Here is a 15,193-nt window from a genome sequence, read left to right on the forward strand (position 1 = left end):
TGTCCTTTGGCATTGACGGTTTTTTGCCTGTAGGATTGTTTTTTATGAACTAATTTGAAAATCATTTCTGAAAGATTGCTGATGATTCAATACTTTGCAGAGATTATATTTTTATTATTTATCTCTCTCGAGTGAATCAGTGGATAATCCAGAACCAAGTAAGTTTATAGTTGAGTAGGTACAAAAAATATAATGTGAGATAAAACTAAACAGGAATCGTTGAGTGGAGAGGTTATAACTATACCTCATATAAACTAGTGGAATGTTCTGTCCAGGTTGTCAACATCTAAGGAAGGATATTGATATTCTGTGGCCCTTCTATGTCAGATCATTACAAGCAAGTCTGCTAACAAGAACATGTGCCTTTTGTTCTTTAAAGGGGGCATGCTTAGTCTTCTGATCAGATTGCTTCATGTCAGTCACAGAATCACAGAATAACTTAAGTTGGAAGGGACATCTGGCAGTTATATGATTCAAGCTCCCCTCCACCTCCCCCTTCAAATCAGGGCCAACTTGGTCATTTGGTCAAGCTGAAGTTTACGCCATTGTGACCGGATAAATACTAATTCTTTGCCAAAAACATTGGTGTCCCGCATCAGTGTGATGGAAGAGGAGTGATCCTCCAGGATCTCCGTAAGAGGCTGCAGTCTCTTCTGGCTGAAAGGATTTTGTGGCCTTGAATGAATGATCGCTTCTGGTTTTATAGTCTCTCCATATTATGAAGTTACACTGCAGGGGGTGGGGGCATGTGTGGGAAGGGCTGCTGGGCTTATCTTACTCAACAGTATAATGAAATGTATGGTGGTAACCTATCAAATGGCTTAATATATGGTGCTGGCATTCAGCTGTTTCTTGGCTCTTAATGCAGTTCATTATGTAGTACATCATGCTTTAAAATGAACTGTGTATTTGTTAATGAGCTGTTTCTGTTATATTCACCAGTTAGCTCTAGTTCTCTCAGCTGCTGAAGAGAAATGGAAGAAAGAATTTGAGAATACAGAGAAATCTGGACCAAGAATGAAAGAACTTGAAGAAAAGGTACTTTCTCTCAGAAGGGAATTGGAGCTAAAGAAAGAAGAAATCCCTGCGACTATCAAAGCAGAAGTAGCAAAAGCCCGTGCTCAGTGGAATAAAGAAAAGCAAGAAGAAATTCTCCAGATCCAAAAGCAAAATGAAAGAGACTACCGTTCATTTTTAGATGATCATAGAAACAAAATTAAAGAGGTACTTGCAACAGCAAAGGAAGATCTTGTAAAGCAGAAAAATGACCTCTCTATGCAGAAAGAGGCAGAAATAAAGATGTTACTAGACCAAAAGCAGCGAGAATGGGAGGCTCAGCAAACAAAGAGACTTCAGGATGAAATTAATCGATATGAGGAGAGGACGCTGTTTGAACTTGAGTGCTTGTTAAGAGAAATCCATGAAGAACTAGTCAACTGCACAAATAATGAGCCTTCTTGGAAGGATAAGTGTTTCAGCTCTCCTGTTCAATTAAATCATCAATGCAAAGAGAAACTAAAGGCTTGCCTACAGAAGGCCTACAGAAGCACAGTTTGCACAGTCCTGGAAAAGGCTGAGCAAGAATGGAAAGAGGTAATGTTTCTGTAAATTATAACTACCAACCAGAAGAGAGATTTGGGAAATGACAGTTTGACTCTACATTATTTTCTCCTAATTAAAAATATTCATATGACCCTGAGAATCAGTCCTACATTTGAGTTCCTTAATAACAGTCCTTTAGAACTGTAAAAGGAGGCTAAATCTGCCTTTAACAAGTGAAAAGGAATAAGGTAGGTGTAGCTTTCACATTCTTAATGCTCAAGCTAGAGAAAATCTGGTTAGAAATCACTTTATTTCTAATACAAGTCATTAATTAATGTGATCCATCTACCATCTGAACTTTGGGAGCCTGTTAAGAGCTTCTAGTGACCTCTTAGATGGGCACTTCTATAATTAAGGCCTATGTTATTAGCTGCTGTACCAGCCCATGCAAATAAGTGGAGGTACACCCTTGAGCTGTGCTGACCGTTGTATGGTAGTGGTCCGACACCACTGTTCTAATAGTTAATGCATCTGTAGGGATGGAATGCCATCCTTTTAGCTGGTTGCCTTAATTGCCATCAAGGTAAGTCGAGTTAAGGTAAAAGCAAATCTAGTCTAAAAGCAGAAAAATCTAGTCTAAAACAGATTATTTACAAAAGCTTATGATGATGGAAGTGACAGAAAACCATGCTTATTAAGCTTTTGAGTCATCTCCAAATATTCCCCCACCACACACATCAAGCTGCGTACACAAGTGACAAACTGAAATATTTACTCAAGTTGTGTGGTAAGGATTTTGGTCTATACATGTTTGTGTGTTAAATTGTTCATGGCTTCTGTGTATTTAGTAAGTATTAGGCACTTGCCCTTTTAAAACAGGTTTGCTGCAGCCTACTAACAAGTTCCTGACACAGTCTTTAAAAAGAAAGAACCCCCCAAACATGATATATCACCTCACTCTGCAGAGTGTTTATTTAGAAACAGCATGTTACTGATATCAATTTTTTTTTTTAAGCCAAAGTGAAATACAATATTGTTTTCCTAATTGCAACAGAACACAAAATAAATGATAAACATGGCTGGAGCTCTCTGGCTCGCAGCCTAGAGATAAAATGGTGAGATGACATTTCATCTTTAGATTGTGATCTCGGTCTATTCCTTTGCAGTCAGTAAAATTACACTAATGTAAAATCACTGTGAAGTACTGGGCCTAATGATTAGTCAATACATGAAGCTAATTATCTTCTTTACGAAGTATCAACCATTGTGCCTTCATTAGATGTTAATTTTCTGTTTCTTATTGTTTTTAAGAGCCTTCATTTGAGCTGACTCCAATATTTAGTGAAGATATCTGTCCTGGAATGTGTTTTTTACCAAAATAATTGGTGATAAAATGATGCCAAACAGACTAATCCATAGTAGATGGTTCTTATATCTGTGACCTCTGCTGGGCCATTTAGTGGGAAGACTTTTCACAGCCTTTTTGGGAGTAATTTAGCAGACTATAATATTCCAATGAGGTGATTGCATAGTGACCATGGATCGCATTTCTTCTGTTTTTTCCTTCTAATATAAATAAAGGTGAAAACACTAAACTCTTCTTGCAAATTATCTGTAGTGGAGCTAAATAATTGACAAATTGTTTTATCTCAGGTATAACAATCTTGCTTAACTTTATTCTGGTTTAGGAAATCCTTTTTTATGTGCCTGCCCAAATGAGGAAAACTATCCTACTCCTCTTTTAGAGGAGTTTAGGACTAAGCAGAATTTTGTCCAAAAGCTCCTTTTGTTTTTCTGTTGTTTTGACAGATTCCTCTTTTGCAATGCTTATGCTTGCAGTAAGTTTTTGATTATGGGGAGCATCCCATCGGAAATGCCATTGCTACCCAACATTCAGCAGCTATGGAATTATCCAAGAATAGGACGGGAAAAAGAAATTGTCTTATTTTTCAAGAAAAGGTGGGGGGTGGGTAGTGGTGGAAATGTATATGAAATGATTTCTCATGACACTATTAATTAAATTTCCTAGTGGTAGCAAGTTTCTGTTCAGAATTTAGTCCTTTAAAGATTTCATATATCATAAATTGCACGATTAAAAAAGAGAATCAGAAGTTCTTGCTTAAGCCTGATGCGTCTTTTGCAACAGATATGCATGTTCTTGGTAAACTGTTGTTAATATGCAACTTCAAAGCGTTGATTGGCTTGAACCACATTTGAAGTGTCTGCATGGTAGAGTCCTCCTCTTAATATCCATCCTTAGTAATGTCTTCTATTATGCTACCATAACACTAAAGAAGTGACACTATTTCTCTTGATGACTTTCTTGTCCCTCTACTAGCCTTGTTTATGCATAAACTTGCTAAATGAGTCCAAACCCTTTTTCTGCTAGATATGCCTTTGAATAGTTGAAGCTTACTTATTTTTTTTACAGACACTGTTTAGTTGTGTGATGTTAAGGGCTATTGACACTCCTAAAGTAAACTCTCAGGATAACCAGGTACTACTATTGCAATGAATTATACTAGGTACAACTTTTGCATGTTAGAATAGAGATTTCCCTCACAGTTCAAGCTGCTATCTACAGTTCTATGACAGATTTTAAACCTAAGATACACTTACTAAAACTAATCGGGCTGCTAAGTGTGACTTGTTTTTACTCCTAACATTCTCTTTTATTTACTCAAGTTAGTGTTGAACGCTTTTTTGGTATGTATTGGGTTTTCAGAGAGTGTTTTCAATTGCAGAAATACGAAGAGCTACTGAGTAAGGTAAATGAAAAAACATACTCCTGTGTGCAAAGTGGTGAAGGAGAAACTGGGGACATGGCAAGACCTCCTGTATACAGTGTTGGACACCAAGTAGAAATACAAAGAATGCTAAGAAGACGGCCACCTTCACAGGAAACTGAAACGGATAAAGGTACTGTTTTTGTTTTAATTTAAATTGATAGATCATATCATACAGTTAAGCTTGTTAATAGTGGTCTTTAATAGTTGATAATTTATTGAATCTAATGCACACTTATTTAACTAGTGAAAATATGGATGACAGAGGAAGACATCGTTTTTCCCCATGTTAAAGTTGTTTAATGCTGCAGTAGCTTGTACTGTATTAGAAATGCACAAACTGCATGACAAATGGTAGTGGTGTCTAGCATTACTGATCTAATGCTACATTTGGTGTCTAGCATTACTGATCTAATGCTACATTTGGTGTCTAGCATTACTGATCTAATGCTAGACTTCAAGAGCTTTACTTTTAATGAATATTAGTAGCTTTCTGCTTTTTAAAGCTATTCTTCAGGAATGAATAGCTGTAGTATCTGCTGCAGATTTAAATACTCCTAGGTGGTTGTGGACAGAGGAATGCTAATACCTTCTGTATTTGGCAGCTAGTAAGCAAGCCCATGTTAAGCATGCTATGCAGGGTATAATCTAAACTGTGCCTCAAAAATGGATAATATTAAACTAGTGCTTTGAAGATCAAATAATATTATTTGTTCTTGACAGTAGACAAGATGAAGAATTCTGTTTTCACGTAAAAGACATTGTCATGTCAAGAATTATACTTCACCTGGCACAGTAGTTATTCAGATTCTTTTAATCAAGAACTTTGTTTTAGGAAACCTGAATTTGCAGGATGCCTTTGTTGGGTGGTGGTGTGTGTGTGTTTGTGTGGTGGGTTGTGGGTTGTTGTGTGTGTTGTTGTTTTGTTTTGTTTTTTAGCATTGTAGCTTTTTGCAAACCATCATGCATACTATGGAGACAGCATAGCTGGAGAAAAAACTTCATGGGAGGCACAGAAATCTCTCTTGGGCTTTCTGTTTAGTTTGAGTTCTTATGCAACCAAAAAAACATAAAGCAACAAAACCCAAGAGAATCTTTGGCCTTATGCCTATAATGTGGCTTGAATTCCTTCAACACCAAAATAACAAACCAGCTATTAAACGCAAAACAATACAAGCAATGCAGCTCTTCTGTCTCTAGAGCTCCCTGTCCTGGCTATAGAGAGCAGCCGTTGCTCTCCTGGAAGTAGCCCAGTCTTTGTAAATCTCCTAGCTTAACTAGACTCAGCCGTGTGTGAGCCTTTGCAGCTGGGAGTGTCTCTCCTGCAGATGATTCCAAAAGCCCCTGTTTGGCTTTTGTTAACAAAGTTCAACGTGCAAATCTCATACCACTGTCTATGCTGAGACCTCTCTCTAGACTCAAAGCATCACAAATATGAGTGTATTGAGGCTGTGAGGGCTCAAAGACTTGATAGATATTGTTGCACATTCTGTAACTGGAATCCAGCCTTTTGTGATTCTTTTAATTGGACTAATATGTTGTATGCTTTCCTAGTGAAAGAAGGAATATCTGAGTAGAGCACTGGAAATGGTAAGGTTGGGTTTGATTCTTCTTAGTCCCATGGGTGATGTATAACTTTTAGTAATTGCTGTTGCAGATCAGAAATGTAAGAAAAGGAACCTTTGGTCTCATGAAGATTTTTGCTCTGAATGCTGCTGCCAAGAGCTTGAAAAAAAGGAGACTGTGTGCCAGGATTTGAAAAGAAAGTTGGAGAAAGCCTGCAGACATCTTCAGCTTGCTGTAAGGGAGCACAAAGCTAAGGCAGAGCAAATCCAAGGTTAGGATTGTTACTCACCTAGAGAAAACTGAAGAGCTGTGCCTTGTTGGCTGCACGGAATCTTTCATCTCTTGTGTCATATAGCTTTCAGTGGATGTAGCAGGGGTGTGTGTGTGTATAAAATAATATGCATATAGAAAAAAAGTAATTAACTCTTGGCTCTAAACATTATGTATCACACTTATGTGTGTATTAAGAAGAAAATACAGGAAAAATGAACACGCAGCAGATGTTCTTTGAATTTGTGTACATGTGGATCCCATTGCCAGTGAGGGTTATACACATCTATATTTGAGTCTGGGAGGTCTTGAGCTGGCTCCTTTGAGGCTGTACTGGTACTGTGCACATACTCATCCCCCCATAGTAGGAGTATAAAGAGCAGAGTGGCCCCAAATGCCACTTGGTTCCTCTTGGCACCAGTGTTAATAAGCCATTGTCCACAGTTTTCTTGTATCTTCCTGCAGTTAGTAATAGATTTAAGCTGTAGTTGTTCTGTTTTCTTTTTTTAATGTTAAACTAGGATTTAAGTAGTTCTTATGTAGTTTCTTTGCCTTTTAAATCAAGACATTCTTTTTATGTTGCTTTGCAATAGAGAAATATATGGCAAATGACTGAGGAAAGATCTGTAGTTCTTAAATCTTTCTTATGTGACACGTATGTCACCCAGTGACAGATATTAAATACTTGGGCTGTTTACAGAAAGGTCATTCAAAGCAAGGATCCTACCGGTAGTATAGAAATGAGGCTTTTCTGAAGCTATTTCTGATGGAAAAAGATAATGCAAAGTAACCAACTTGAGATTCCTCTACTGTGGCAGTCTGCTTCTGATTGAGAAGTGATACCCTCCGATAGTCTAGTTCTAACAAACAGCCCAGAGACTGGAAAGGTTTCAAACTATAGAGTATGAGCGTCTGAGCACTATAGAGCTATTTCATAGTTTGTCCTTACTATCCCAGAGCCAGACTGATGTGGTGTTTTGCTGTGATAGTCTTCTCTGTTGTCTAACATTTACTTTTGGCACTCTCAGCATCAGTATCAAATTCTGTGGACGGACTGATACTGCCTGATGCTAAAACTTCCCTGAGACTTTGTCATCAGTTTAGTTAATTGCAGCATTAGCTGAATTGATATTGCTAGTTGTGTTTATCATGGATGCTCTTGCACCTTGTGCATCTCTCATCCTTTCAGGATATTAGATTCCATCCTTTATTGCTTTATGTATCTCAGTAAAAGTCTCTACACATAGTAGAAACTGAGATAACAAGGATAACTCTGTTCTGTATAAAAACCCTTTGCAGTACCTGTAACTACCTCTCTTAGCTCTCCCTTTCTGGGCCTTGTATTTTGGCTGTTTGCTCAGAGGAAGTCTGATTCATCTGTCTCTGAATGGTAGCAAAGTTGTGTGGGTTGGTTTTTTTTTTTTTTTTTTTTTTTGGTCTAGGTTGGTTTCTGAGAGCAGTTGTAGAAAGGATGCCTGCTCTGCTTAGTTCCTGTGCTTGAGAACCTTTGTTTTCTTTCCTGTTTGAAACATAATTTACCATGTGGCACAGGATTCCCTTTCAGTTGATATCTGAGGAACTCTTTTGCCCCTTGTTCAGCTATGTGTAAGTTGGTAGAGGTCTTTGTTTTAATTCTTAGAACAAAGAGGATAACATTCTCTCTGAAGGAAAACATGCTGGTGATTTGACTAAGAGCATCACTCTCCCTGTCATGTTTTAATCGGTTGAAGCTGTACACAATAGCGTTCAGGGCATTTTTAGGGTCTCCTTAGAGAACGTCAGGAACTGGACTTGCTGAGCATCCTGGTTCAGGAGAGGTCTCAACTGCTTGCTGAGGGTCAGCAACTCTATAGAATTGTTTGGGCCTGCCTTAGTGAAAGATGATCGTGGACGCTGTAAACGTGTGGCGAATGGTCGGCTTGGAGGGAGTAGGTGCCAAGTAGTAGGTTATACCAAGGGACTAAGTACTCCTATGTGCCAAAGACTGGTTTGTGTTGTGTGGGTTTTTTCTTTTTTAAATATGAAAATTCTCAGTTGCCTGCTCTAATAAGCTTTATGCTCAGCAAGGAGCAGTAAAAGCTATATGTTGTAAGGAGAACATTCTTGCCGGCTAGCGGACTTGTATGAGCAAGGCCAGGTGGGTAAATTACACAGATCTGCAAAATGTTATTTCTCTGAACTTTTTGTCCAAAACCATATAGCTTGTAAACTTACTTGAGCACCAGTGAAAAATTGAAGGATAATAAGAGATCTGCTAATGAAAACAGAGGCTACTACTGTCACTGAGAACATCATGGATACAATTGTCAAATGTTAAAAATGAGATGCAAACCACAAATGAGGATCGTTGAAGGCCATGACTTTTTCCAAACATGGGAACCATTGAATTGCTTCACTCTGTATTCCAGGATTGCTCCTTGCTTTTTGTTTTTTTTTCCATACATCATCCTAGAGAAGGAAGCAAAACCTATCTGTGTCTTTCCCGGGGCTCTGTCCTTTATTTTCTATGTTCTATCCATGAAAGTTCTGATTCTTCCAGCAAAGAGACTCTGCCTTAATAAGGCACACCCCTCTTTGATTGTGGTGGCACTTTTTTTTTTTTTTCCTCCTCTCCTTATGTTCACATAAGAATTTCTGTGGCTGGGTGCATTAGTGGTATCTCCAGCAAGCATAGGTGTCCAAGGATAGGTAGGAACTGACACCAGTTCATGCTGCTTTTCTTCCCTGAAATAAGGAATCTAGTAATCAACTGTAGATGTCATGGTTGTATCCAAGTTTGTCTATGAATTCTTCAAGTTATGGTAATTACCTGTGCCCTTTTCAAAAATAATCATTTCCTTAGATTATATTAAATGGCTTGTAAATGGATTTTCAAGATCTTTAACTCCCACTTTAGAAAATGACACACTGGCGTCAGTACGCTATCTGTACTTCATGGTCAACAGACTTCGCTATGGGCCCTAAGTCCGAAGCTTTGAGGGGGCCTTTTGTCAGCTCTGTTTGCTCATTCTCTGTGCTGACTCATAATATTTAAATGGTTTTAGAAGCATTGAACACAGGCTCAGCACGAAAGTCTAACCTTTTCTGTAATATTAACTTGTGATTATTAAGAAACAAACATTTTATATTTCACCATCCCAAAGAAGCTATAATTGCTAACCCACAAACTAATCATTCTTTTCCAATGCTTGTCAAACCACCCTCGTTATTCCCCTCCCCCCCCCCCATATGCCCACCTGATATACCTGAAGTTTCACCTCCAGCTCAGGCTCAGTCATGACATATAAAGGCTTTAAGATTACTTACTCTATTAGATGCTTTTGTATTCAGACCTCACTGGATTGAGTTCTGATCAATTTGTAAATGTTTGTCACTAACAGCTGTGCATATGCTGTTGATGCTTTGTAACGTTGAATTCTTACACCAGAGATAGCAGTTACTATATAGTAACTTATGTTGAAGTCTACTTGAATTTAGAGAAATACAATGAATTATGGTTCATGACTTGTTTTTATAGAAAATGAGAAGGCTCTAGAGGCTCTGATTGCAGAAAACTCTGAGATGAAGATTAAACTCAAAGACCTGAGAACACCACCAAGGTATTAAAAAAATATATATGTGTGTATATCTAAACAAGCTGGTTTTTCATAAGATAAGCTGCCTTTCTTGTGCTGTATAACTTGTGTGCTTTTCAGGTCATTGTCAGAGGGAGCCATCTCAAAACATTGTACATCCTGTGACAGTGTAAAAGGGCTGGAAGAAATGCGTGTTCAGTACATTAAAGCTGTGAGCAAGATTAAGAGTAAGTATTAAAGTATAAAAGGCTAGGAGAGCAAAATTTACTTTGTTAGTTCTTCCTCCTTCAGCCAATTCACACAAGAATCTGACAGCAGAGTCATATAGGAATTACATTTGCTTTCTTAATAGAGTAAATGTGAGAAATGGAATTGTCTTGTACAAGGCTTAGTGTGATGGCTTAAGTCTTGTTACACCATCCTTACTTTGTACAATATTGTGTATTTTTAAATGGTAAGGTCTATTTTGTGAACTGATCTTGTTTCTCCAACAATCTGCCTACCCCCTTAGCTTGTCCTGAGGGAAAACTGACTTCTCCTCTGGTACTATGTCCTGTGTTCTGGGCTTTAGTCAGCAGCCTTTTGACAGAGGAGAGGGGACTAAGACCAATGCTAGGTCTTATTTGACAGCAGCAGGTCCCCAAGTGCCAGCTGTACTGCCATTGAAGAATTCTTGGACCCAGATTTACCAGCATTCCTCCCAAATCCCTGTGCTTAGCATTGCCTATTGGCTAAATGCTGCTGAGGAGCCAGTGACAGCCAATATGAAACATTGAACAAGAACTTAACTGGCTGGCTCTGGGTCCTGCATGGCATTTAGTCAATAGGCAATGCAAGGCACAGGGATTTGGGAGGAATGTTGGCTGGTAAATCTGGGCCCTTGCTGCCTTGCTCCAAGTCTGCTAGACAGTCCCAGTTCCTTTTTCCCTTTAGGGAGTCGGTACTAATGAAGTGTGTTTGCATAGGTGATATGCTTTGTTATATCCGTGAAAGTAAGGAGAGAGCAGCTGAAATGATTAAAGTGGAGGTTTTAAGAGAGCGCCAAGAAACTGCTCGGAAAATGCGCAAATACTATTTGACGTGCCTTCAGCAGCTTCTTACCGATAATGGGAAACATGAAGGGTAAGTTCAATTATATTTGTCTGAGAATTAGTATGGCTTTTGAAAGAAGTGCAGTAAACTTCTAGTTTATTGTTGAGTTTGTCCAGTAGTGGTTCAGCCCATCTTGGAGCAAACCACATCTAACCTGAAGTCTTGCTAGTCTGCTTTAGGAGTATCCCAGCAGGTTGGCATGGGGTTCCCAGTGAGTTTCATGACTGAGAACTGTTGAGTAGTCCGATATACTGTCTTTCCAGGGTTCTTTGACTCCTTAATATTTCCTTCAAGTAAAATGCAGGGTTGAAACAAAAAAGCACTGGGATTTTGCAACTGTTGTACATCTTAATTTTTGAAAGGAAAACTGCTTTGAAGGTGATCTTTTAAGATTGAGGTAGTAAAAATTTTTTTGTTCTTCATTGCTTGTGTGAAGTATTAAGAAGACATAAAATACTTAAAACATTCTGCTTTGTTTTTGGTTTCCCCTGGTCTTGCTGGAAGACTTGCCAAGGTAGTCTGACCTTTCTGAGCCTTAATTGAAGAAGCAGGGCTGTTTTTGGATTGTTAACAAATCTTTCTCTGGAATGTGTGTATGACAGCTGATCACTTGTATTTTTTAATGCCTATTTAACAGTCTGTATTAAGAAACACCTCTAGATGTGCAGTGCCTTTGACTTGGCAGTTTTCTAATGATTTGTAGAATATTCCAAGATAGAATCCTGTAAGCCTTATCTATTTCCATATAATAGAAGTAAAAGTTAAGACAGTATTTTGGACAATGGACATTTGAGAGTGAACATTAGAAGCCTTCTTTATGGTATGTAGGCTTTTGTCTTTAAAAAAACCAAACAAACAAGAAAACAACAAATTCTGCTTTTCTCTGTAATATAGATCTGTTAATAAATGGTGGCTGACATAGAAAGTGTATGCATTCTGCTGTTAAAGTTATTGATAGCTGTAGCTGAAATGACATAGGAAAAACTAATTAACCTTAAACTAAACTTTTTTTTAATGTTCTGCGATTCTCGGCAGAGCTGAAAAGAAAATAATGAATGCTGCCAGCAAGCTGGCTACAATGGCTAAAGTCCTTGAAACGCCTGTTCGACACACACCCCAAAACAAAACTACCCGCTCAGGTATGTTGGATTATACAGTTCTCTTACTTGTCCTAAAGGTTTAGTGCATAGAGTACTGAAAATACAGATGGGCGGTGAAATAATAGTTTTTTGTAAGCTTGCCAACTGAAATGTAGACATGAGCTGCTTATTTTGATAGTGCTAATACTGACAGTTCTTTATAAAAACTGATTTTTCTTCCAACATTAATGTTTCCTTCAATTAATCAGTTTCCTTCCCTTCTCTCCTAGCTCTACTATTAAATTCTGATCTGCCAACTGGAGTTGAGCACTCAAAAAGAGATTTCATGCTTCAAACTAGGCCAAACCATATGGAAAGCAAATCATGTGCTGAAAGTATTACCCAAAAAGCCAATGATAAAGTTGTTCAGAAATGTGTACCACATGACTTGAGACAGCAGTTTGATGCAATGCAGAACGAAACACAGTATGTGCTTCATGAAAGAGTGACTTCAGATATCCAGAATGGGAATAACTCTAAAAACCTACATGATGCTTCAAGAGATGCTCTGTCAGGGTTTTATCCAAATGAAGATGGAAGAAGAGAAAAATATGGCCCCATTGTAAATGCAGACGAAGGACTGTTGTGTGCAGCTAGCGATACAGCACATCAGAATACCCCTCCATCTGCTTCTCAAGTAAAGTTAGGAACTATGCATACATCCAGCTGTATGAATGGCCTTGCCATCTCTGGGCCAACTCATTGCATGCTTGAGAGCCAAAATGAAAGAACAGTCTTGAAAGAAGATAAATGTAACCAGCTGTATGGAAAGTGGAAGACCACATCCAAAAGAACTCAGGATTTTGATCAAGAAACTCCAGAAAGGGATGAAGGAAACTGCAGTGAATGGAGTTCTGTGAATGGAAGTCTGCACCTGGATAGTGGCAATATGTCTCTTCTGTATCCCAAACAAAAAGCTGGTACTAATGACCAAGCACAGATGGTGTACTGTGAAGAATTTCCTCACATCAAGTCATTTTCCTCTGCAGATGAAAATGATGGTACTTCTTGGAGAGAACTTACTAATGACAAGATCCTTGGCACAAAAAACAGCACAGAAGTTTACAGTAAAGACCATCTGAAAGTGAATCTAGAGCATACTTCATTCCTGAACTCTGACAAATCAAGTCCTGCTGTTGCACAACTCAATGCATCACCAAATTCAAATGTAGGAAAATGCTGCAACCAATACTTGAAAAAAATGGTGCGGGATCCCCAATCTTTTCAGGAAGATAGCGGTTTTGATAGCCCGCTTTCTAACCTGAACTGATATCAGTAGTTCCTCATTTTTGGGGTGTGTGTGTGGGTGGAATCATATTTAAATAAAAGCTTGAGGAATGGGGAAAACCTGATCAATGTTACACGATTTCAGACTGTTACATGAAGAAATGCTATAAAATTAATATTAATGCAGACTTTTGTTTACCTTTGTCTTGACTTTTGTAGTTGTTTATAGTGTATTATATGTTTATTAAATAGAATCTATTTTTATATTTTAAGTTTAGCTTGCAGTACACTGTTTGTTTATATAAAACAAAGCTACTGCAACTTGTGGTAATCTTTTAAAATGGTTATGAAAACTCCAGAGCTCAGTATGAGAGATGTTTTAGGGTTTGAAATAATTGTTTTCTGTTGACTTGTCCATTTTGAAAGACCCCCTTTAAGCCTCTGTGCATACCTGTAATAAAAGCATAAATACTTGCATATTTTTATTAAATTATTATAATCAAATTTCAAGTATGTCTTCCCTTGGGTACAGCAAGAAATAGCTCATACTGGAAGAAGGTTTAATTTAGAATAACCACGTTTTACAGATGTTCCTTAAATAGCACAAACTGTCAATTTTAACTAAAGATGCAGTCATGTTTCGCTTGATGCTTAGCAAGCTTCCCTTTGAAGGCCTGCTCATGTTTTGTAGGGAACTGTGAAATGCACAATTTAGACTTTTGCTGTATCCAGTGGGGGTGTTTCCCCCTGCCCCCCCATGCTTTTGGCATTGCATTTCATTTCTAGGGATACTTTCATGAAAGCAGGAGTCTTGCTGCTGGCTTTATTGGCTCCTTCACTTTTGTTTACACAGTGTGATTAAATAATACTTACTGCAGCTAATAATATGGTTATGGCCCAGCAATTCACATGAACAGTAATGCAGAATATGTAAACAAAGATTTTACCTCCCATTATTTTGTAATGCTAGGAGCAGCCCCTCCCTGCCCCCCAGCCACCCCCAGCATTCTCTCAGAGTATGTATACGCATTTCATATGTAACACAACCCTTAACTGCTATAAGGATGCTCATTTGCTCTTTCAGATTTGAACAGCACAGCCTAATCTGAGATCTTGCTTCAGTTTTTACAAGGAAAATAGTATAAGATTTAACAGAAGAACATATTTAACTTCCTTTAAACCCCCCCGCCTTGCCTGTTTTATCTTTCAGGCCAATTGGCAAAGCAGAAGGCATTACATCTGGTACACAAGACTGATTACCGACTTGAAGCTTTAGTCAGGAGATCTAATGAGAGGAGTCTGAATTTCTTGGGGGCCCTTAGTGTCACCCATAAATCCAATCCCGCTTCCTCTTTAGTGAAGGTGGGGTTTGTCATCTTCAGCGGGAGCAAGACCAGGCCCCAAGAGACCTCTTGTGCCTAAACAAACATGGACAGTGGTTAAGTTCAAGGGCCAAATTCCAAGCTCTTAGCTAAGGAAATAACTGTGGCCTTGTCTGTAGGGGAAAGTTTTTACTAGTTATCCCACTCTAAACCCCACGTGGATGCTTTTTTTTCAATGTAAGAGTGGCTTTTTTGGTTAGCTTAAATGTTTTCCCAAATTGCATAAGCTTAAAAAGAAGTATGTTTATTCCAGTATGAGGTGCTTGCACAGATTTTTAAACCAATATATCAGATTAATTCATTCCTTGGCTTAATCCAGAAACCTTCCCGAGCTGGACAAAGCCCATGTCTATAGACGTAAATATGCAACTGTTCTGTAGGACATGACAGAGCGTTCAGCCAGAGCAGTCAAGGACCCATCCTGCGAGCAGCTGTAGTGAGATTTTGCCCAGCATTCTGATGCAGCACACTTCACCCTTCCAAAAAACATGTGTGATCGTGTTTTTTCCACATTATCATTCACCTGAGATGGGGTGAATATCTTTTTTGTAGCTGGTCCCCAAACTGCCAAGCTTAGTGCGTATATGCAAACTGCTTTCAAAATCCTTTCAAAA

At 38.4% G+C, this 15,193-nt stretch overlaps 1 protein-coding gene across 1 annotated transcript in view; it reads left to right on the top strand.

The window, feature by feature from the left end:
• The window catches only part of CEP152 (centrosomal protein 152), a 36,055-nt gene extending 22,360 nt beyond the window's left edge, over positions 1-13,695 (top strand). Inside the window, exons 21-27 of the mRNA XM_067305720.1 lie at positions 943-1,593; positions 4,287-4,461; positions 9,682-9,763; positions 9,860-9,966; positions 10,705-10,861; positions 11,867-11,970; positions 12,201-13,695. Coding sequence (XP_067161821.1) covers positions 943-1,593; positions 4,287-4,461; positions 9,682-9,763; positions 9,860-9,966; positions 10,705-10,861; positions 11,867-11,970; positions 12,201-13,240 — 2,316 coding nt within the window. The 3' untranslated portion in view covers positions 13,241-13,695. The remainder of the gene's footprint in view (positions 1-942; positions 1,594-4,286; positions 4,462-9,681; positions 9,764-9,859; positions 9,967-10,704; positions 10,862-11,866; positions 11,971-12,200) is intronic.
• The last annotated feature ends 1,498 nt before the right edge of the window (positions 13,696-15,193 follow it).

This window comes from Apteryx mantelli, chromosome 15 (genome assembly GCF_036417845.1).
Source record: "Apteryx mantelli isolate bAptMan1 chromosome 15, bAptMan1.hap1, whole genome shotgun sequence".
NCBI lineage: Eukaryota > Metazoa > Chordata > Aves > Apterygiformes > Apterygidae > Apteryx > Apteryx mantelli.